Below are 21,894 nucleotides of genomic sequence, written 5' to 3' on the forward strand. Positions count from 1 at the left end.
CAATCCCCTGTAAACCAATAGCACGTCTAATAGATAGCATGCTCAACGACCGAATGTTTCAAGTAGTGATGTAATTGGCTTTGGATAAATTATTCTCTTTTGCTTCTTACACACTTCAAATATCACATTATTATGCACCACCGGTGTACCCAGAGCCACCTTGTGTAGACAGTGATGCTTTTTAATATCATCAAGACAGGAGGTTCTAGGAGTAGACTAGTTCTCATACTGTTAACTTCGTCTGCTACCACCACACCAAGTGTTTTCTAGAGCTCTTCGATTTTCCGGCTACTGTTAGTAGTCAATAAACAGTTACAATATCATAAAACGTATAATATAAATTGGTAGGTTTCCGTTTTTCAATATCGTGGTTCCTCCTCTTTTTTTGTTTCTGTTATAGCTAGTACTTCAATCTTCTATTTCTTTCTCCAGTTCTATTTCTGTACCGTGTATCCCTCTTCCGATTCATGTTGCCATTTTTAAAATAGCCTTCTCCTTGTTTGCCATTGTGTGGCGTTTTAAATGTGGTTTTTTTTGTTTGTATTACCATCTTTATATTCACTCATGTCCTTATTCTGCGCGTTTTCCCTTTCTCGATCAGTCCACGTATTTTCTTCTACTAGTTTTTTAAACTAGCTGGTACTGTATTATTTGTAATTTTTTTTTATTACGTTTGTTTTTGGTTTCATTTCCATCTTGTGTCTTGAATCTATGTCTATGAATCCATGACTGTTTCGTTTGCTGCTATGTTCCTAAGTTTTCGTTGTATTTTCATCTCTTTAGTATAAAGTAACATTTTATGTATACTGAGTGTTGTTCACATCTTGTTAATTTACCTTTGGCTTTCAATACTTTTGATTTCTCTTCGAATTTATTAAATTCAATGACACACATCACAGTATTTATTTTTTTTTGCTTTGTTTATTCTTATATCATTATCCCCAATTCTTTATTTAAAAAGTTTTCTATTTCGTTTTTTAGCTGTTCTTCATCTGATTTTGCAAAATAGACTAATATCGTTTTTCCCACCGACTCTTGACTTGTGATGCTATACAACTGATGCTATACAACAACAACATGTCTGGTGGGAGTCAGAGTATATACCACAAATATACTCTGGTGGGACCATATTTTAACTACTCACACTAAAGTGAGTCCGCCAGTCGGATGAGCTATCGTACTGATACATGCAAACAAACTCTAAGAAATGAGAGTATAAGAGTATCAAGCTGTATTTTAAAAATGTAAAAATCAATTAAAAAACAGTAATATTTTAGCCTATTAATTTCCGCATTTAAGTACGTCTATGACAAATGTGTTCTAAAAATGTAAACAGGTAATTATTTTAATGTCAAAGAGTTAAACGAGTTTAGTAATTAAACATTATAAAACCGCAATCGTAAGTCAACCTTTACATTCTTGTAGTCTTAACACCGCTATATTATGTAAAAACAACATTTACAATTATTTAATTTAAAGGTTGTTTCTATATTTTAAACAAACACTCTGAAAACTATGCAGAGTATAAATTTATTAGGAAATCAGTAACAATTGAGAAATCAGAATATATTTCTCTATTCCCACCAATTTAGACCACTCATAAAGAATTGCCATTGGAACAAACATTGAAAACTATCGAGACACAATGAAAAACAGATTGGAAGAGGAAATAAAGGAAATATTGAGAATATACCAAAGAGCAACAATTGATCGGCAGATCTTTAATTTGTTCTGACATATTTTAACTATTAAAAACGGTATGTACATAATTTTCAAACATTACCATTTGGATATTAAGCTGCCTAAAGACGGCCAACGCGTATTGCTAACATACCATACAGACGGCCAAATCGTTTGTGCATTTTTTTACGTTTGAGTTCGTTCTTAACCCTGCGTTAGTGTGCCTAGATAAATTAGCACGAGAGGTGTTCCGGGGTATGTCATACCCCAAACTAAACTAACGCAGGAAGTTAAAATTTTTAAATTTAATCATTTAAAATGGGTAATCTTGGTTTTTTACTTATTTATAATTCAAATAAATTAAATATGGTACTGTAAAAGTCTTATGTTTAAATGGTAAACATCATTTATCTAACATATTGCAATTATGCTAGTCAAAAAAACGAGTGAACAATAATACACTCAGATATTATGAAAAATTTTATTGATCACACAAGTCTAAACAAACTTATAGCCTAAGATTCTACAAACTAAAGAAAAAAATGTTCGCCAAAATACATTGAAAAATAAAAAAGTTACGACTCCTCAAAATTGACGCAATTTGAACACGTCATTATTGCGTGTTCCAAACAAATTGGAGTATCATCACATCGCATGCATATGTAAAAAGTCTTCATATCTTTATTTCTTGGACAAACAGAACATCTACTGCTTGTCCTACGTTGCCTAGGTTCCAACTGATGTACCTATGGTTGCTGATTATCACGTAGTGGTCGACGCAAGGAAGGGTTTTGTTTTCGTTGGTTTCGAATCTCAGAAATCAGCAGCACATCCAGTTCTTTCAAAAAAATTCGTCTTTTTAGTTTATCGCTTTTTGTGTCTGTTTTATATATAACTTGAGCATTCACTCTAGTTGTATTCAAAAACGAAAAAAATAGTGTCAAAGTCCAACGACGACTATTTCTTGATATTCTGTAATTAGCAGATAGCTTATCCAATGTGTCTACGCCGCCTTTGGTTGAATTGTAAAAGTCGATAATGTCAGGTAATTTCTTTTTACCAGTTTCTTCAATTATAGTATCATCATGATACAATGTAGAAAAGAAGATTACATTTTTTGACTTTTTTGGCACATATGAGACAGCCGTTATATCTTCTTTGAAGGCAAATTTTGAACTGCGAATTTCTCTTCCTCGTGTGTTCAGAAATGCTGTTGGAATTTGCATTTTGTTCTTCCTAACTGTCCCAACCGAAGTAAGATGATGAGTCTGAAGTAGATTGATTATGAGCGGATAACTGGTAAACCAGTTATCGAAAGTAATATTACGTTTGGTACCAGAAACTGGCCCAATCAAACATTCAACTATGTTTTGCGGATTGATACTTTATCGGAAAGGTCCTTCTAGCTGTGTGCCGACGTAAAATTCCATGTTTAGACAGTAGTAGTTTTGGCATTTCTAGCGCTATACTTTGCTGGCTTATTCGGTATGTATTAAAGAAATGACACACGTCTCCTGAACGATTCTAGTTTTTCGTCTGTTGTAAGATGTTGACTTTTTATATAGTGTGTCATACAGTTGACAACGAGTTGATCAAATATACCTCTAATTGGTGGCAATTTGTCGATCTGTTTCCGTTCTACTCTATTTTGTACATTGTCGAATCGCAAACATTGCAACAAAATGGAATATCTTTGTTGTGACATTGTTGTTCGCCTGAGATCAATACCGCAGCCATCAGTATTCCAAAGATCTGAAATATTTTGTAGGTTTGACTTGTAAAGTCCTGTTCAAATAGAGCAGGCCTATAACAGCTTTGATTTCTATTTTGTCAGTCTCTTTGACTAAATACTAATGTCATGCATCGTACCGTGGGGCTTTCGTCGCTAATTTTACATTTGTATAGTCAACAGTGTCATATTTTCTTTCTGTAAAGAATAACAACCAACAATCAAGAACACTCTGCTTTTCTCGTGCTATTCCTTTAACACTAGGTAAATATGTAATTAGATTGTCCGACCTTGTTTTCACTTGTTTGTTTTTTGGAAGCTTGAACCACTTTGATTTGTCTTTATCTAAAAAGTATCTCTTACAATTATTCTCACTACCACTTTCTGAACCACTTGAAAATTTACTTTCATCTTCAGCTTCCACTTCTTCAGAATCCTCCCATTTGTGTGCTGTCTCTCCTTGAGCCCCTTCTTCCAATATGATGGTCTCTTGACTTTCTAATGCGGTTTGTGCTTTCTCAGATTTACTATCAATGAACGATTTATTATCGTCAGAAATACTGCCAAACTCCGCCCATAAACGTTGTAACCTTTCCTGCTCTTATTCGTAAGACATAAGTATTCTATAATTCCGTATCGCTGAAAGAAAAATAAAAATTATAGTACATCTCGAAAAAATATCAAAAATACCATGTAAATTTACCTCTAGAACACAAAATAACTAAAAGTTACAACAGTAGTGTACCGGGGTATCACACACCCCAACCGTCTTTGACCAACTCCTAATTCAAACTGAAATTGTATGTGCATCTGATAGCAATGTCATCGTGAGAAAACATGTATAAACTACAGCTACTAGGTGCTATTTCATCTACTTTCGATTTTATAGAAATAAAAGGATTATCTGGGGTATGGTATACCCCAGAACACTAACCGAGGGTTAAAATTCGATTTTGGTGTTCATGTTCTCATCAAAACGTTTTTATTTCCACCAATTCTAACAGCAGAGACTTACTGGTGAATCTCGGAAATTCCAACACAGATCGTTAAGCACTGCGTCTTCCATTAATGCAATTGTTTCGTCTAAAACCAAAAAACGCGACAGCACGCTTTTGCTGAAATTTAAACTTTGCAATTTTCAGTCAGCTCAAAAGGATAGAAAACGGTTTCATTAAATTGTATTTCATTCATGACTATCAAAGTAGATGGCACCTTTTGTAGCTACGGCTACAGAGACAAAAATGCAAAATAAGCAGACATTTGCTGGCTGTTTTGTGTTTCAATTTGTATCTACCTAAGTATCTGAGGAAGCAAGGTTATGCAGAAATAACGCATTATAAAATTCTAATGATAACGATTCATACACGGACATATATATTTGGCTTTTCAGTTGATCAAAGTGGCAGCACACTTTTGCTGAAATATAAACTTTGCATGTCCTACACCTACACTTAAATTTTTATGCAATTTGAGATTGTCAGGAAAAAGTTTACAAATGATAAAAAATGCGATTTTCGAAAAACTGGCTGTTTTTTAAAGGCTGTATTTTCGAATCTACCCAGTAGGTATATTGTAATTTACCAACGCCAATTTTTTTCCTTATATGGTTAAATTTTGAAAATTTAATTGAAAATCATAAAATTTTGTAAGTTCTTCTTTACCTACACAATCAAACTTATCTTCTGCGATTTTGTAAATTATTTCATCAAAAAGTTAAACAATATTACAACAAAAATGAGATATTGTGAGTTAAAATTGGTCAACTTTCACTGGTCTTTAAGCTGTCGGAATGTGTGTAGGAATAATGTTAATACGGTTTCGGCAGACCAATGGCTACGTCCCTTAATGGAGAAAAGTATTACTCTGCATCAGATGAATCTTTATCATCTGGAATCACATCAGCAGCATCAGTTGTCTTTAAAATTTTATAAAAATCGCGAAATACTAGACTAATCAGAGGAAGAAGATCCAAAATGACCTTTTTTTTCTGCGTTGATATAGCAAAAGTGCTTTTAGACAAATTGCTGGGTACCAACCTAGCATTAGTTTGTCCTCTACGTAGTACACTTAGCGTCAAAAATGAATCTTTTTCATCAAGTGATGTTTTATAAAGAATAATTCCCTTTTCTCTTGTATAACGAAACCATTTCAAATCAAACCAATTGAAAGGATTTCCTCTTGTATCTTTTATCTGGTATCTCAAGCTGATACCAGTCGTGCGGATGGCTAATTGGAACACTTAACCTTTTTTTTTGCTTTTCGATCAATCCATGATCAATATCGCACTTCATATAACTGTGTCCACTCACCATGAATTTATGGTCAATAACTTCTAAATTAGCGTTATTTTGCATTGCTACTAAAAACATCATAGCAACATGTGAATTTTTATTCTAACCACCGCATGTATCCAAGTACAGGGTTACTACTTTGGAAAGATGTGGTGGTAGTGATAATAATTCTTTATAAATACATGTAGCTATATTGTTACCTCCCCTCGCTCCTTCACCTTCGTGCCTCATGTAACATGCTACACTTCCTTTTTCATTCTCATGAAAAGTTAGGTTATATGTCCATAATTGTCTTTTGTAAAAGGCAACAGAAGAATTTACGTATGGAGTTGGGAGACACTGCTGCAAGTCAAAAGTGAGGCATCTAAAAGTACTATCACGTTTTGCTTTTTCTGTATCGTTGCTCTTCATAATATATGCACTGTCTGCAGCAGTGTGATGAATACTTATCTCGTCTTTTATTTTAGGTTTATCATCTTCTCTTTCAGTAACTTTATTTTATTAGTCAGCTTCAGCACATCACATTTATGGCACGTATCTACTTTAGGTTTTTTAAATGAAATGTTCATTTTATTGAACTCTCTTTCATAGAAATGTCTATTTTCTTCACAGTATAATTTGTACATTTTCTGAAGATTAAGATGGCATTGCAAATACAATCTACTACTTTCTCGTTGAGTATAATGGGATTCATATAGGGGAAAAGAATTTATGTGGAACTTCCCTGCATTAATAGTTCCTTCATTATGCTTGTTAGCATAAGGATCAAGACCTCGCTGGTCATTAGTTATTCTTCCTGAAGTAATTGAATCCCTGTTTGAAAGAGCCAGTGTAATAAACATATTTGTCTTATCAAATGTGTTCATAAAGCATTTTTTACAAACTTTCACCTTTAAATGAAAAACATGAGTCACTTTTCGAACTTTTTCTTAATCCGGATCTAAAGTCATTTTTGTAGTGGTTTTAGGTGGTTCAGAGTCTATAAGACTAACAATATATGCAACACGTTTGTTGCGAACACCCATAGACCAATATTCGTCGAATAGCTTTTTTTGTATATCTTCTGAAATTTTGTTATTTTATTTATTTCTACAGGCTTCAAGTTTTTTCAGCAGCTTGCAAGTTTTACCTTATTCTTTGCTGTTACATAAGCTTTTCAAAAGTTTCGATTTCTTTTACGTTCCGCTCTTTTTGTTTCGTGAATAAACTCCTTCAATGTTGAAATCAATACTGGTATTACCTGATTTTGATCTCCTCTCTGTATTTTCAGGCCTAGAATTGGGAACAGATTCTATTTTTTCTTCAACAGCACTGCTATATGCACTATCCGGTATATAGATTTCATCTTCGTCACTATAATCATCTACATGTCGACATATACTATTAGAGCCAAGAATAGTTCACAAACTCAAAGTATATAAACAGTATAAGTTGACATAAACTGTTTTTACCAAATTAAAAGTTCATTTAACTAGTTGTACTAAAAAGACCAAATAATTTTATTTAATTTATATTAGCATATTGACTTGTTCTATTGATACCAAGGTAAAGATATAGTCCTTTATAGTTTTTTTCGGCAAAAATAATATGTATCATTGAAAGGAATTGTGGTAATTGTGATCATAAAACAGGAAGACTACGAAGTAGAATAAAACATATTATAATCAAGAATTGAAGCGAGTAATGGCTTGTAGAAAATGGAGAAGTGAGTTTATCAGGCTGAAACACTCCAATAGTTTTAAAAATGCAATAAAATTAGGACTAATCCACTTTGATAAATTAGATAATATAAATTTTACCTTATTAGAATGGATTAATTTCTAAAATAATGTAATCAGTTTTCAAAAACATTTCTTCAGTAGTTTTAAATTTACGACTATTATTTTATATTCCAACACAAAAAATAATAAAACAACCCTTGGAGTAAGAAAAAGTTAAGTTAATATTGTAAATAGGGATGGATGGCGCTGCTTGAATAATTTTGCTCCATATCAGGAAGAGAGAGCCAGCCTAAGGCCGACCATGCCGATTCTAAAAAACTTTTTAAGACTGTTTATCGGAAGGTATATAGTAAACCAATACGGATAAAAGTAAGGATGTTACCATCTAAAGTCCATCTGCCTTTGCATACATCTGTTCTTCCAGCTGCGGCACAATCACGAAAATACCTTACAAAACTCGTGTTTGATTTTGATAAGAGGATCACGTAAGAGATATAATTTAAATATAAATATCGATATAAACACAAATATTAAAAATGTGGATGAACCCGCATGGAGTATGGAGCCATCGATTTTTTTAAGAATATAAAGGTCAAATGCAATGTATTGTTGAATGGTTGTATATAATTGTGTGGGTCAACAGGGTAGAACTCGCACATCATTTACAAATAACTTTATATTTTTATCTAATCGAATCTTCTGGTATTTAATACCCTTTATATACCAATACCTCTTTTATGTTTTATTTAAATATTTATAGTGTTTTATGCTGCTTCTTGCACTAGCAGAGGCAGGGTACTATATGGCAAACAATAAGTTAGTTATCGTTAAACTTCGGCAAATATCCAAAAAAAAAGTGAAAAATATGCGCATAAATATGCACTAATTTACCCAAAAATATGCATTAAATAACTTTTTTTTTTAAATATGCATACTGTCAATGGAAACATATATTTAATAATGGTATGTTAATTAATGTTTATTTTAATAAATAGAAAACAATATAAATAAATTTAAAACCTATAATGTTTATTAGCGGCGGCTACAAAATTACAAAATTAGAGTTTATAAAATATTCCCATAGATTTTAAGAAATTTACAATATTATTAGCTGAAAAATTAGTGCCTAATAAATTACTTATACTGTTAGGTATGTCAAATTTAACACGAAAATTGGCAAAACTATGGCATTCAATTAATAAATGGTTAACGGTAACATGTACATTACATGTTTTACATATAAGTGGATCACTTTTGGACAATTAATATAAATGAGTAAATTTCGTGTCTCCAATTCGTAATCTCGTTATCATAAATTGTTCTCTTCTGTTCCTGGTTGAGGGTTCCCAAGCTGTAACGTCATTTTTAATTTGCTTCATTTAAGAAGATTACCATTCATTTTTCCACTTGCACAAAACTCGATTTTTTATAAAATCTTTTATATCACTTAATTTAGCAATTTCACTCGCGCACTGGTCCGTACTTTCGTTGTCTGCAATGTCAATGTGGGATGGAATCCATATAAATCTGATACTCCTAGAATTTCCTTGAGCCTGCATCAGTTCTAGTTTTATCAGTTTCTCAACAAGGGGACCTTTAGGATAGATCTGTTTAAGGGTTTGAAGGGCGCTTAGTGAGTCACTTAAGATAACAGAGTTTCGAATATATTTCGAATTTATATGCATGATAGCTTTAAGCATTGCATAGAGCTCAGCGGAGAAAATCGAAAAGAAGTTTGAAAGACGAAATTGATATGTATCGCTTGGGGTAACGAATGCAGTACCTACTCCTTTATCACACTTAGATGTATCTGTAAAGATTTTATAACAATGTTCGTATTGCTGACGGAGAATTAGATCTAGATTATTCTTAATCTCTGCGTGACTATTAATATGATTGGAAAAGTATTTGGGAATTCGATATTAAGACATCTCAGGTAACACCGTACTCGCTCATAGTAAGGCTTATGTTTGGTACTATTGTAAAGAGATTTATATATTTATTAGTGAACGTATTATTAAATAGAGGTTTGTTTACATTTGAGGCTATTGACGTTGCGTGTGATAGTGTTAAGGAAATTCGGCGTTGATATAATGAAGGCTCCCCACTTTCAGAATATAAACTTTCCACCGGTGATGTTCGAAATGCGCCAAGAGAGAGTCTAAGTGCTGTGTTGTAGATAGAGTCTAGCTGTTTTAACAATATGGGGGAAACAGAGGCGTAAGCGATTGACTCATAATGAATTTTTGATCTAATTAGAGTTCTGTAGATTGTAAGTAAGGTAGAGAGACCAGAGCCCCAATATCTATTTGACAGTTTTCTCATTAGATTAAGTTTCTTATTACAAGTCAATACTAATTGCCTAATATGTTCTTTCCAAGAAAGTTGATTATCAAACCACATACCTTAGAATTTTACACATGATTTGAAGAATATCGATGTATTGAAAAACTTGAGATTGGGGTTATTTGAGAAGTTCTTTTTTGAGAATACCATACCTACGGTTTTTGTAACCGAGAATTGAAAACCAGTATGGCGAGACCACTTTTCGAGTTTTTGTAAGAAACTTGTTGATATTTATATATATATATATATATATATATATATATATATATATATATATATATATATAAGAAAAAAGAAGTACTTGTGACTCGTTTGGAAAAAATATATAAATATGTTTTGGATGTGTTGGAGTCAAACTCCAACAGAGTCCAACCCATCCAAAACATATATATATATATATATATATATATATATATATATATATATATAAATATGTAGTTTATAAAATGTATATGAACATCTATCAAAGTAGATTGATATTTGGACTATGATTATTATTGATAGAAAGGTTTTGGAGCATACTGTAAATTTTATTTTAATAAAATATGGATTTCAAGATATTTTCTTTTTATTATAAATGTCTAAAAAAATTTCTTTCCTTGCTTCCGGCTCTGAATTCCAAAGCACTGTCCTGTAAGTAAAGTATGACTGCCCGTATCCCGCCTGTAGAAGGCATATATTCGTACATGCAGTAAAGCCACTCAGGTTGCAGAGTAACTCGGGATACAAACAGAAATAAACCACATTGTTCTGAATAAACGCAGTAAATGCAGGTAATGAGTGCTGACTGGGTTTTTAAACTTTAAAAATACGCAATTATATGCGTACGGTCGACGGTCGTGCAAGCTGCACTTCACAAATACGGTCGCATTAAATTATTATATTATCAACAACATCAAACAAATTTAATGGAACTTGATATTTTTATGGAAGTTACTTTCATAAAACCACTGCAAACTTCCTGAAATGAGAGAATCTAGTACATTTGCAATTTTAAGCGCAGTGTATATATATATATATATATATATATATATATATATATATATATATATATATATATATATATATATATATATATGTATATATTATTTAGGTTTTAATAGTTTGTTATGCCACTGTCAAAATACTACTTTGACAGTGACAGTGAGTCTTGTCATTATTAATTTTTATAACTGTCATAAGAGACGTCATTTTTTATTTTTAGTTAAAAGCTTCAAATGTTTTTTCTTTTTGCAAGTAACGTAATTTTAATTCAATATTGTACAACCAATATTAAAGTTGTTGTCCTGAATGTGACATATATTCAAATACCTCAAAAGAAAAAATTAATGAGGTAGGGTAAACATATCAGTTATTGGGACACTGCGAGTTATTGGACATCCCAATTATTCTAACTGAAAACAAGAATTCTATATTCATTATTGAGCTAAGTTTTGTTGAGATATGCCCATTGTACTATTAGTATTAATATTGACATAAAGAATATTTGACTAAAGTCTCTGTTTTGCCGCCAAATGCGAGATTCTTTGGTTATGCACCAAAAAGACGGTTTTAGTGCTATTATTAGTAGTGAAATTTTACCACTGTGCCCCGCATAAGTATACAAGTTAGTGGTACAGTAAAAGTAAGTTTTTTAAGGTTTAAATCACTATATTTAAGTCTAGGTTATGTGTTAGATGGGTGTCCAATAACTAAAACTAATATCTGAGTATTTTCAGTTGTTGGACATCTGTCCAATAACTGCATTTTGCAAAGGTTATACAGTTTTTGTGTGAAATATTCGTGCATCTTATCTGTTTCCGTCACTTCCATTTTGGTGTAAATATTCACAGTGTAGCCAGTTATTGGACGCCTGTCCAATAACTGGTCCACAATCTGTCCTATAACTGAAACAGTTATTTACACAGTTTTTTTATGTGTTTATTTTGCAATCATGCCCAAGAAAAATGAATATAATGCGGAATCGATGGAAGCTGCCGTAAATGAATTCAAGAATAATAATATGTCATATAGAAATGCGGCAAAAAATACGGTGTACCTAAATCGACTCTGGAATTTAAAATCAAAAATCCTGGTCGTAAAGACACATGCGGTCCAAATCTAATTCTTTCGGAAATAGAAGAGTTTGATCTTGAAAGGTAAATTAACTAAGTTAGAGAAGATGAAATGCCCCCTCTGATGATGCAACAATCAACGTGAAAGAAGATTTCTTTCAAAAAATCGAGGATATACTTAACAACATAGGAAAAAACAGAGAAATAATTATGCTTGGGGACTTCAATAGTAGAACGGGATATCAGAAAAACAGTAGAGTAGTAGGACCTTTTGAAGAAATGGCAACTAATGATAATGGCGGTAGACTTATACACTTATGTGAGAGCTATGAGTTAAAAATTAGCAATGGATTCTACAAACATAAGGACATACATAGATATACCTGGATTCAACAAACACGCAATCTAAAATCAGTCATCGATTATATTATTAGTAAACAAAAATCTGTATTGCAGTGGAATGATGTAAGAGTTCTCCGAGGAATAACATGTGGATCCGATCACTACTTAGTAAGAGCGAAAATTTTGTTCCCACTTAAGATAATACACGGAGACCAAAACCTAGAAGACAAGCAAGACTTGCAGACAGTAGATACTCCGAAGTACAACTTCAATAGTCTTATCGAAGGTGGAACGAAGAAATCGAATATATGGTAAAAGAGAAAAAAGAACAGCATCTAAAATGGCTAAATACAAAAAATACTGAAGACCATCAAGCTTACAAAGAAGCCGATAGACAACTACGAAAAATGATAAAACAAGAAAAGAATAAAAAATGGGATTAGAAATGTCAAGAAATCAATACATACATCGGAGGGAAGCAATGTACAGAGGTATGGAATTTTATACAATCAGTAAAAAATACAGGAAAAGACAAAGCACACATACACACCATAAAACCAAGACAATGGAAAGATCACTATGAAAGCTTGCTGACAGAGACAAGACAAGAATACCTAGCGAACTCCCCAACACAGTCAGTACATATACAAGGAGAGGAAGCGAGGGTAGACATCGAAACAGTAAGGAAGGCTGTAATGACCCTAAAGAATGGTAAATCCGCTGGACCTGAGGGAATCTATGCTGAAATGCTTAAGAATGGAACTCATAAACTATTTAAAATATTAACTTATGTGATCAATCAGTGTCTAAATGGACACCCAGTACCAGAACAATGGAGAACGGCATACATGTCCTCAATACACAAAAAGGGGGACAAAAGAAATTGTAATAATTATAGAGGCATATCGGTAACCAGCACCCTGAGCAGACGGTATGGACGAATTTTGAGAAATATGATCGAGGAAGAATATAAGCACGATGAAGAGGAAGAACAAAGCGGGTTCCGTGCAGGAAGATCGTGCACCGATAACGTATTTTGTCTTAAACAAATAATAGAAAAAAGATCGGCTAAGAATCTAGAAACTCATATTACTTTTGTAGACCTGCAAAAAGCATATGACAACATCCCCTTAACAAAACTATGGACAACGTTGAAAAGATCTAACATCAACCACACATTGATAAATGCTGTACAAGAACTATATAGAGACTCAAAGGCACAGATAAAAAAAGGAAAATATCTAACGGAAGAATTCCTGGTTACAAAAGGCTTGCGACAGGGATGCTGTATCTCACCAACCTTATTCAAGATATATGTTGCAGCGGCATTGGAAAGATAGAAAAGAAAGGTACATAGGATGGGTATAGAGCTTAGCAATGAATGTATATATACACTCCAGTTTGCTGATGACCAGGTAGTGCTAGCGACCGACAGGGAAGACATGCAGTACATGCTAAGAAAACTGATAGAAGAATATAACGACTGGGGAATGAATGTAAATACAACAAAAACCAAATATCTTTGTATTGGAAACGAGTCAGATAACATAGACCTCGAAAACGGACAACATATTTCCTGCTGTCAGAGCTATGACTACTTGGGCGTTTCCTTTGACAATACAGGAACTGATACACGGGAAATAGAAAAACGATTCACTCAAGCAAAGAAAGTCTTAGGATGTCTCAATGGTATACTGTGGAGTAAAGAGATAACAAAAGGAAGGAAATTTAATATATATGAGACCATGATTAAAACTACTCTTCTTTACGACGCTGAAACATGGAGAATTAGTGAAAAGAACAAAAAGCGAATAGAAGCAGTAGAGATGGATGCAATGAGAAGATCTTTAGGTATTTCCAGACGAGACCGAATCAGAAATGATGTAATAAAACAACGTATGGGAATAGAAGGAAATATAACTCAAGATATAGAGAAGAAACAATTAAGGTGGTATGGGCATGTTCAACGGATGCCAGCATCAAGACTCCCCAAAAAAGTAATAGAATGGCAACCGATAGGTCGACGGAAAAGAGGAAGACCCAGATTAGAATGGCAACACGGCGTAAACAAGTCCATGAGCGAAAGAAATTTAACAACAAACGACTGCGAAGATAGGAAGAGATGGTGTTTAGGTATCGGACAACGTCGAAAGACGTTCTAAACCGATGTATATATAGATAAGATAAAATATTTAATCAACTGTGTTAAATGATTGGTTTCATTTTTGCAGGTGGATAGAAGATCTGGTAACAAAAGGATTCCCTAGGAAACGAGAGGATATTTTAAATAGTGCTCAAAACCATTTTTCACTGAAAATTCACGGCCTAATCCTTTTAAAAACCACAGACCTGGTGAGAGTTGGTTCAAGGTAATCCATTAAAAAAGGATATTTGTAAAATAGAGGTGACTAAAATAGCACTTTATATTATAAGCTTTCCTAAAAAGACATCCAACAACTGTGCAGCAAACAAGTGAAACAGTAAGTGCTGCAAGCGCTTGTGTTTCAGAAGCAGATATTCGAAAATGGTTCAAAGATATAAACAATTATCTTGTTTCCAAAAATTTAATCATTAATGACCCTTCAAGAATTTACAATGACGACGAATTCGTTTTCAGATTTGCCCAGACACTGGCAAAGATTTTGCTAGAAAAGGTGCGAAAAATGTTTATTCTGTGGAAAAGGGATCATCTAAGGAAAGCATTACTGTCATGTTTTCGTTTTCTGCTTCCGGAATTATTTGTCCACCTATGATCGTTTATCCTTACAAGCGAATTCAGACCGTCAAAGATCCTGATTGGGGCATTGGAAGATCCGATAATGGGTGGATGATGACAGAGACGTTCTATGCTTATGTGACAGAGCTAGAAGTACAGATATACGGCGTAGATGCAAGGTGGAGAACAACAAGGACTGAGGTAAGAAATAGAAGAGTATAAGAACGATCATAGTCGAATGATAATAAATAGTAAAGACGGCAAGAGACGGTTCCCCAATAGGAAGACGATCAGTAGGAAGACCACGAAAACGATGGAACGACAACTTACTGGAGGCACATTGAAAAACAGACAGAGTCATGTCTATATAAAAAGAAGAAGAAGAAGAATGTCTTTCCTTCCTGACAACTGAAATCCAAAAAGCATTTAGTAATAATGAGTGTACAATAGGAATATTCTCAAATACCTGTCAGCATATTACGACAATGTGAATATTGACAAACTGTATTCTACATTATATATCACATGATTTAGCTAACCTCATACATACTTTTTTAAAATGCAGAGAACTGTTTGTCGGAGATTCTAGCTTAGTACATGGCCCAAAAAACAGTAGCTATGAACTACCACAAGGATCACCACTAATTTCGATGCTATTTAATCTATATACTAATTCAAAATACAAGTTGCCAAAAAATAGTAAAGTTGTACATGTACATACAGTACGCTGACGACTTTGTAATTATTGTAGTCAAGGGAGTGAATGTAACCATATTTATACCTTCAATATTAAGTTATAACACATGTCATAATTCCATAATCCGTTAGTACCAATTCTTGTGTGTGCAAGGCTTGGAAGCTGCCACCGAGCGAGAAAGAAATTTTACTAATATTTTGACCTGAGAAGAATTCAATAAAAGTATTACTTAGACTATATCTAAAAAATAATTTTAAAGAAACAAATGGAGAATAGATGTAAGTAAATAACTAAAAACACTTATTTTCGAGGCAGGACAAAAGTATTTCCCGCAAAGTTAACTGGGTGAATGGTCAAGAACATAAATAAGAAGAAGAAATTTTTGGTTATTTTTCTGAATGCGTTAATTAATTGAAGATGTATTTATCACGTAAAAGTGTTGGTGATTTATACGTAATAATTAGTTTAAAGGCGTTTAGTTATGGGATGGAAAGTTCCATTATGGACTTCCTACTAATAAAAGAGTAGACGAAATATTAAAAAACCTATCTTACTCCTGGTATCATAAAAAAGGTGGTACCCAAGATTTTTTCAAGGCCAATGCATTATTACCTGTCTAATTTTCGTCTGCTAATGATAGGACTGGTGGAGTTAACGCTCACTGCACTTCTTGTAGGATCCGTTTAGTTTATAGCCGCAGGAAGATCTATTCGTTTTTTGATTCGCATTTGAATAGTGTACATCTGGCAGAGACGGTTTTTTTTATTGAAGATAAACCAGTATTTCACAACCATAGCTTGAGGACATATAAATTGTTTAATCTTCCAATTATAGTAAACATACAGATGCGCATTTTAAATATTTTTGATATTTATGTAAATATGTTATAGGAATAAAAATGGGAAGGATAAGAGCATTTTAAAAAAATACAGTTTTTAAAGAATAAATCGCTGTTCATATAATAGCTTTTTCACATTTATTTTAACACGAAAAACCACTAAATAAATACACTTTATTTAGAAACTAAACCATTCTAGCAATCTGTACGTGCCATATGACATGCCCAATAAGGTAATCTCACGAAAGAACTAAGTCCCTTTTTAAGTATACTTATTTTTAACATTTTTGTCTCAGCACGACAATGGCTCATTCAACATAAATTACATATAATAACTTTTGCAATAACTTAAATATACGGTTTCCTTAAAAATATAGTTACCCAAAACATACCAAGTCTAAAACTTTTATTTACGTCAAATGAAAGAGGCACAAATAACTATTTTTAGACCAGTTTGTGTTGTACTTTTAAACAAAAAAACCGTATTCATCAGACAAAATGACCTACCGTAGCCAGGCACGCACACATTTACATTTGCACACATTGATATAGATATATATATATATATATATATATATATATATATATATATATATATATATATATATATATATATATATGTATATACTGCAGAGTTTGTGTGTTTTTTGTTTTTTTTTGTTAAGTTAGGTTTAAATGTTGAGTAAATTTTACAGTACATATATACCATCGATAATAAACTACATATTGAGTTAGAACTGATGAAGAAATATAAAGCGAAACGTCTTCCATTAAACTAATGAAGTAGTCGACTTCTTTTTTTTTTATTTGCCAACCTGAATGACCGATTAAACCTCTGAATTCACTAGTTGAGTACTTTTGAAATATCGATTGACGATCGTAGTCTTTACAATGTCTACTTATGGCTATTATATCCTAGCTAAATCTTTTATTTGTGGTAAAAATTTACTTTCCCTAAAAGTGTCATATTTTTTTTTTCGTGTCTGGTGCTGGAAAATCTCTAATTGATATTAAATTGTCATATAATGGACGAACAGAATTGTTTTTCACAATATGTCCTAAATATTTTACCAAAGTTTTAGTCTGAATACCTCTTCAAGAATTGCTTCCATAAGTCTTTCTCTATGATCTAAATGTCATCTATGAAGTTTATAAAAAATCAGTTTAAATGATGTTTTCTGATAATATTATTTAAAATTCTTTGAAATATTTTTGGGGATGTTTTAAGTCCAAAAGGTAAGCATTTCCATTGCCAATGACCATTTTGTGTAACGTAGGTTGTCTTATATTTATCTTTTATTCGAACTGGAATGCACCAAAAAGCAGAATTTATGTCTAAAACAGTTATAAATCTAGCATTCTTTTTTGTTTGGCTAACAGCAAAGGTTGCAGTTCAGAAATAATTAATTTGAATTATTTACAAAAATCAATGCATAATCTATTTTTATATCCTGTATCTTTTTAAGAGCCAATGAAGAGTGGAAGTTTCAAAGGTGCCATGTGCCAAAACTTTTGATTTTGAGTTATTACCATAGAAAGGTTGCATATGTATGTGCCACGCTCTACGTCCTAACAAAGGCGCCAGGTGCCATTCCTAATACTAAACTTTGTATAGGGACTGTATGGCGCCAGTGGCATGTGCCTTGCCTGTTGCTTTACAAAAGAATTATGTGCCAGACTGTCAAATTTATTATTATTAATTTTGTTGTGATTAAAGGGTACAGTTTGTTACATTGAGTGAAGTGAAAACCTGAAGAAGTAATGGTACTGGCAGCTTTGACAAGGAACAAACACAACTTAGGGAGGCTGCCAAAGCATATAAAACCAGAAAACGTAAAGACATAGCAGCAAAACCGTTGCCAACACAGAAGGCAACATGACCTATCATGTTGCACCCTGTCTTACTTTATATATTTTTTATTTTTAGGTGATTTGTAAGTGCAAATTTAATTGTACAACTACCAGTTTCACCGAGAGAATAAAAAATTTTAAGGTACTTATCTGATGGGTCTTATACAGCTTCTGTAGGTTGGCAGGCGCCAACAATAAACTACACCCTACTCAATGGAGATGGAGCCTTTGCTCAAGTGAGTAAGAATACACTTATGTGTATTCTTACAGAAGTGTGTAAGAATACAACCAATTTTCTTGGTATTCCCATTTCTAACATTGCTATCCACAATTTGCTTCTTTTTATGGCATCATATGCTTGCTGGAAATCTATGAAAATTTGGTGCACATCGCGGTTGAATTCCCAGTTTTTCTCTAATATTTGTCGGATGGTAAATATCTGATCTATAGTAGACCTTCCAGCACGAAAGCCGCATTGGTAGTCACCTAAAATATCTTCCGAATATGGTGTGAGTCTCTTTAGCAAGATAATTGATAGTACTTTATATGATGTGCTAATAAGCGATATGCCTCTATAGTTTCGGAATTGTTCTTTGTTTCCTTTCTTATATATGGGAATTATAATGCTTCCATTCCATTCTTTAGGCATTTTCTGTTGTTGCCATACTCTCAGAATGATGTCATACAATTTTTGGTGTAAAAGGTTTCCTCCTTTTTTTAACAACTCTCCATTTATGTCATCATTTTCTGGTGCTTTATGGTCTTTTAGAGACGCGATCGCATTCTTTACTTCCTCAAGTGTTGGTGCTGGTATTTCGATATCTGCAGAATGAAACGTAATATCTGCTTCCTCCGTCTCACTTTCAATATTTAGTAAATTCCGAACGTATTTCTTCCATCGTTCGACGATTTCCGTTTCTATCATTATAAGTTCACCTGCTTCATTTCTCTTAGGCTGTGTTACTCCAACACTTGCACCTTTTCTGACTGACGGCAATTCACTAAAGAATTTCCTTATTTGATTCCTCTCGCCACTTCTGTCCATTTCCCGGATTTGCTCTTCTAGGTAGCTCCTCTTTTTAGTTCTGAATAGTCGCCTTGTTTGTGCTCTTGTTCTGTTTAAATCTGCTTTGTTCTCATCTGTGAAACCTTGTAGCATTTTCAATCTTTTTTTCATTTTTATTTCCAGAATTTGCTTGCATGCTTTATCAAACCATTTCCGTTTTGGGCTAGTCCTCTTTTTTCCAATGGTTTCCTTGGCTGCTTGTTCTATAACTGATGCCACTTGCTGCCATGCTTGTTTTAACTCTACATTATGCTCTTCCTCTCCCAGCAATTGGAATCTGTTGCTTACTGCCACTTGATAATCCAGCTTCTATGTTCTATATTTCACTTTTTTCTTGTTGTGCCAGTTTCTGTATTGATAATCGCGTTCTTAACTTAGATTTCAACAGAAACTGATCGCTGTCGCTGTCAGCTCCTCTCATACTTCGCGAATTAATAAAGCTACTAGAGTGTCTTGCGTCAATGAGGACATGATCTATTTGATTTCGTGTTCTTTTATCATTTGAAGCCCTTGTGACCTTGTAAATGTCCTTTCTCTCGAATTAGGTGTATTTAACGATCATGTTATTAGATATTGCGAATTGTGTTAGTCGGTGTCCATTATCATTTGTTGTGTCGTGCAAGCTATGCTTACCAATTACTTTTCTTAAATAATCTTCCTTATCTGATTTAGCGTTGCAATCTCCCATCACTATTTTAACGTCGTGTTTTGGAGCAGCTTTATACTTTTGGTCTAATAGTTCATAAAATTCATCCTTCCTATCTTCTTCGGCATCTTCTGTTGGGGCATATATTGAGAATATTGTGAGATTGAACCACTTACCCTTGAGTCTAATATAGCAGATTCGTTCGTTTATTGGCTTGAAATCTATCACTGCTGATTTTAGTATTTTTGCAATAACAAAGCCATATCCGTATTCATGTCTATTCTCACTACCCGACCAAAAGACTATAGTATCTTCCATTTTCCGAATTCCTGTAGCTGTCCAATTTATTTCCTGTATTGCTGTTATATCCATCTTATATTTTTGTAGTAGTCTAATGGCTCTTGTCGCTATCCCACATCTGTGTTAACTTAACATATTCCACGTTCCTATGCAAATGTCCTTATTTTATTGCGAGTGTCGTTTATATTTCCTATCCGTCCTGTTCCGAGGAAATAGTTTCTGTTTCGTGACTCCAAATTTTAACATGTACGGAACGCCAGCCCATAGCACAATCCACTTTTCGGAGGACCATTTCACCCGCTCTCGTCAGTCCCTGACCCAACTTTCCACCCGGGTTGAATACCGGATCTCCAATTGGGTACCTCCTTTGAATTTTCAACCAACCCATTGTCAAATTTATGTTTTGCAAAATAATTCTATTTTATTTCTCTGATCTGATAATAAATGTTCTAACTTCAGAAAGCTCTGTGGGATTTTCTTATTCCTATCTTCATGAATATCTAATCTTACCCTTTCTGGCACCTTTGAATTCAGAAGAGTAACATTTGAGCCTGGCTCATAAATTCCACAAACTTCTGTATTATTTAAGAATACTTTTAATTTGATCAATGGCACCAAATCTAGTTTTTCAATATTATCAACATATTTAATATTATTTGATTTTTTTGTTTTAAATGGCATATTACTTCTGGATGAAACCGTTCAGGTAATCCTTTTTTATCACAATATTTACAAGGTTTCTTTTCTTCTAATGTTAAAGTATATGATTATAGGTATTTGGTCAAGAATTTAATTTATTCTTCCCTTTGATACATATGTAATTACCTAATTATAATATTATTATAATTAGGTATATATATATATATATATATATATATATATATATATATATATATATATATATATATATAAATTGGCAGGTCTGTCACAATTAAATCAATTATTATATCAATAGGAAAGTCATTTTTTACTGTTAATAATAAATTTTCTTTGCGAAATGCTTAATTAACCAGAATACAACTACATACCTAAAGTATATAGTCCTTCTTTTGAACTTTAGATATATTTATATCACTAAATTTCTGGATTAACTCAATTAATAACCGAGATTGATCAATTATTTCTGTCTTCTCATATACCAGTGTTAAAGTCTGTTGTAAGCACTTATTTTGATAAATCACATCACCATCTGTATCAAAATAAATCTCCTTCAAATTATCTTCTAATGAACTGGTACATGTCCTGAAGTTGACATTTTTGTACGAGAAATATGTTAGGAAATACAAAGTACGGACCTAATCAGTAATTAGAAAAGATAACAAACTGGAATATAAGATGTTCCCTTAGGTTATATTACGAATAATAACCATTAACTGGTTTATCACGTATTAGTAATTGAACTAATATAATATATTCACGTACCGGTGTTGCAAATAATTATCACTTAACTTTTTACAAATGAACTGTTCTACTAATGTTCTTGATTCGTACTTTGACATTATTTTAGATCTATACTAAAAAGTGCAGAAAGACTGCACGAAACGATTCCTTTTAAAAAATTGAAGGAGTATTTTCATTTTTTGACGTGCAAATTTTATCTCAGGGTTCTTATGTGCC

At 33.0% G+C, this 21,894-nt stretch overlaps 2 protein-coding genes across 2 annotated transcripts in view; one reads left to right on the forward strand and one right to left on the reverse strand.

The window, feature by feature from the left end:
* Positions 1-21,894, forward strand: part of Delta (neurogenic locus protein delta) — a 453,254-nt gene that overhangs the window by 210,553 nt on the left and 220,807 nt on the right. The window lies entirely within an intron of this gene.
* LOC140451758 (uncharacterized) lies at positions 3,537-20,349 on the reverse strand. The gene is made up of 3 exons (XM_072545607.1): positions 19,965-20,349; positions 18,933-19,624; positions 3,537-4,004 (listed from the first exon to the last, which is right to left on the reverse strand). Exons 1-3 carry the CDS (start codon positions 20,347-20,349, stop codon positions 3,537-3,539), a joined length of 1,545 nt encoding a protein of 514 aa, XP_072401708.1.

The sequence above is a fragment of the Diabrotica undecimpunctata genome, chromosome 10 (assembly GCF_040954645.1).
Source record: "Diabrotica undecimpunctata isolate CICGRU chromosome 10, icDiaUnde3, whole genome shotgun sequence".
Classification (NCBI taxonomy): domain Eukaryota; kingdom Metazoa; phylum Arthropoda; class Insecta; order Coleoptera; family Chrysomelidae; genus Diabrotica; species Diabrotica undecimpunctata.

Bases quoted from the DNA above. Each gene is read 5' to 3' on its own strand.
- LOC140451758 (XM_072545607.1), bottom strand. From the start codon at position 20,349: ATGGATATAACAGCAATACAGGAAATAAATTGGACAGCTACAGGAATT. The intron at 19,625-19,964 runs GTAAGCATAGCT...TGGATTATCAAG, and splicing joins TTATTTAAGAAAAGTAATTG to TGGCAGTAAGCAACAGATTC. The intron at 4,005-18,932 runs GTATGGCAACAA...GAATAAGAGCAG, and splicing joins TGTATGACATCATTCTGAGA to GAAAGGTTACAACGTTTATG.